At 42.2% G+C, this 1,893-nt stretch overlaps 1 protein-coding gene across 1 annotated transcript; it reads left to right on the plus strand.

The window, feature by feature from the left end:
* On the plus strand, positions 2-1,498 carry LOC104749182 (aquaporin PIP1-1; the record flags this gene model as incomplete). Its single annotated transcript, XM_010470774.1, is given in 4 exon segments — positions 2-257; positions 517-812; positions 963-1,103; positions 1,203-1,498. Coding segments are annotated over 4 exon segments (789 nt in total), but the record flags the coding sequence as incomplete, so codon positions are not given.

Raw genomic sequence — 1,893 nt, forward strand, 5'->3', positions numbered from 1 at the left:
GGCTCAGAGCGACAAAGACTACAACGAGCCACCACCGGCTCCGTTTTTCGAGCCAGGTGAGCTCTCTTCATGGTCTTTTTGGAGAGCCGGGATCGCTGAGTTCATTGCTACTTTCCTCTTCCTCTACATCACTGTCTTGACTGTGATGGGAGTTAAAAGGTCGCCGAGTATGTGTGCTTCCGTCGGAATCCAAGGTATCGCTTGGGCTTTCGGTGGTATGATCTTTGCCTTGGTCTACTGCACTGCTGGTATCTCCGGTAAGTCGCTCACTCTCCTTCTTCTTCTCCAAAGATCCGCCTTTTTTACTCTACTTAGACGATAAAGTTAGAATCTTTGAGAACGATTGAGATTAGTTTTAGCTTCTTTGCGTGAATTTGTTCCATTTGTATCTGATTTAGGAGAGGCAAAGACGATAAAGCTACAATCTTTGAGAAATTTTTGATATTAGTCTTGACTCCTCCTCTATGTGGGATTTACAGTGTTATAATCTGAAATTTATGTTAATGTAACTCTCAGGTGGACACATCAACCCAGCGGTTACTTTTGGTCTGTTCTTAGCTCGGAAGCTGTCGCTCACTAGAGCTCTGTACTACATAGTGATGCAGTGCTTGGGAGCAATCTGCGGTGCTGGTGTGGTTAAAGGGTTCCAGCCTAAGCAATACCAGGCTCTAGGAGGAGGAGCCAACACTGTGGCTCATGGTTACACCAAGGGAAGTGGTCTTGGAGCTGAGATCATTGGCACATTCGTCCTTGTATACACAGTCTTCTCTGCAACTGACGCCAAGAGAAATGCCCGTGACTCTCATGTCCCCGTAAGTAACTTGTCTATACTACTACTTGTTCATGTTACATATATATATAGCTGCTAAAAAACAATTGAACAGAGTGAAGCTGACTGATTCTCATGGTTTCACTTTGGACTTTGTTGCTTATTGGCTTGAGTTTTTGTAACAATTGTGCAGATTCTAGCACCACTCCCAATCGGGTTTGCAGTATTCTTGGTTCACTTAGCAACCATCCCAATCACTGGCACAGGCATCAACCCAGCTAGAAGCCTTGGAGCTGCAATCATCTACAACAAAGACCATTCATGGGACGACCACGTGAGTCTCCACAAACTATAATACCAATCTCATTCCAAACAACTCCATTTTGATACAAAAAAAATCTCTGACAATTTCGTTTTTGTTTTGCCATTTTAGTGGGTGTTCTGGGTTGGACCCTTCATTGGAGCTGCACTTGCTGCTCTTTACCATGTGGTTGTCATCAGAGCTATTCCCTTCAAGTCCAGAAGCTAAATCAAAACAAGACATCAAGTCCTTTGGTTTCTGGTCTTGTCCTCCTTAGATGCTTCTATTGTTGATCTACATGTGTGAAATGTTTGTATCTGTACTGTAATGTGCCCTCTTAATGCAATCTTTGTAAACAAAGGAATAAAAATTCCCAAAAGTTCAACGCAAATGGTGTACAAAAGCCTACATAATAAACCCAATCCTAATTTTGCGTTAATCACCGGTTAATCAATTCTTCGGTAAGCCGGTTCGGTTTGCAAATATATCCGGTTCAGCATTGTATTCTAAACGTGTCAGTGTCACCAACTTCGTCTAGAATGGCTAAATCCTCCTAATCGAATTGAGACATAGCCACCAAAAATTCACCAGGAATAAACAAATGATCCCATTTGTCACATACTTCTACTTTTCAACAAAGCATAAAAGATTCCCCGACCGATGGTTAATTAAGACTGTAATAACAAAGAAATTGCAAGAAGCAGGCAGGTGTATGAAGTTGACTGTAAAGTTTTGATCATTCCACTCACTGAATGAAAGACGAGTATCATCAGTTGAACTCTGACAAGAGCCCTTCACGTACCCCAATTCACAATTTGCCTAA

The sequence above is a fragment of the Camelina sativa genome, chromosome 16 (genome assembly GCF_000633955.1).
Source record: "Camelina sativa cultivar DH55 chromosome 16, Cs, whole genome shotgun sequence".
In the NCBI taxonomy this organism is placed as follows: Eukaryota; Viridiplantae; Streptophyta; class Magnoliopsida; order Brassicales; family Brassicaceae; genus Camelina; species Camelina sativa.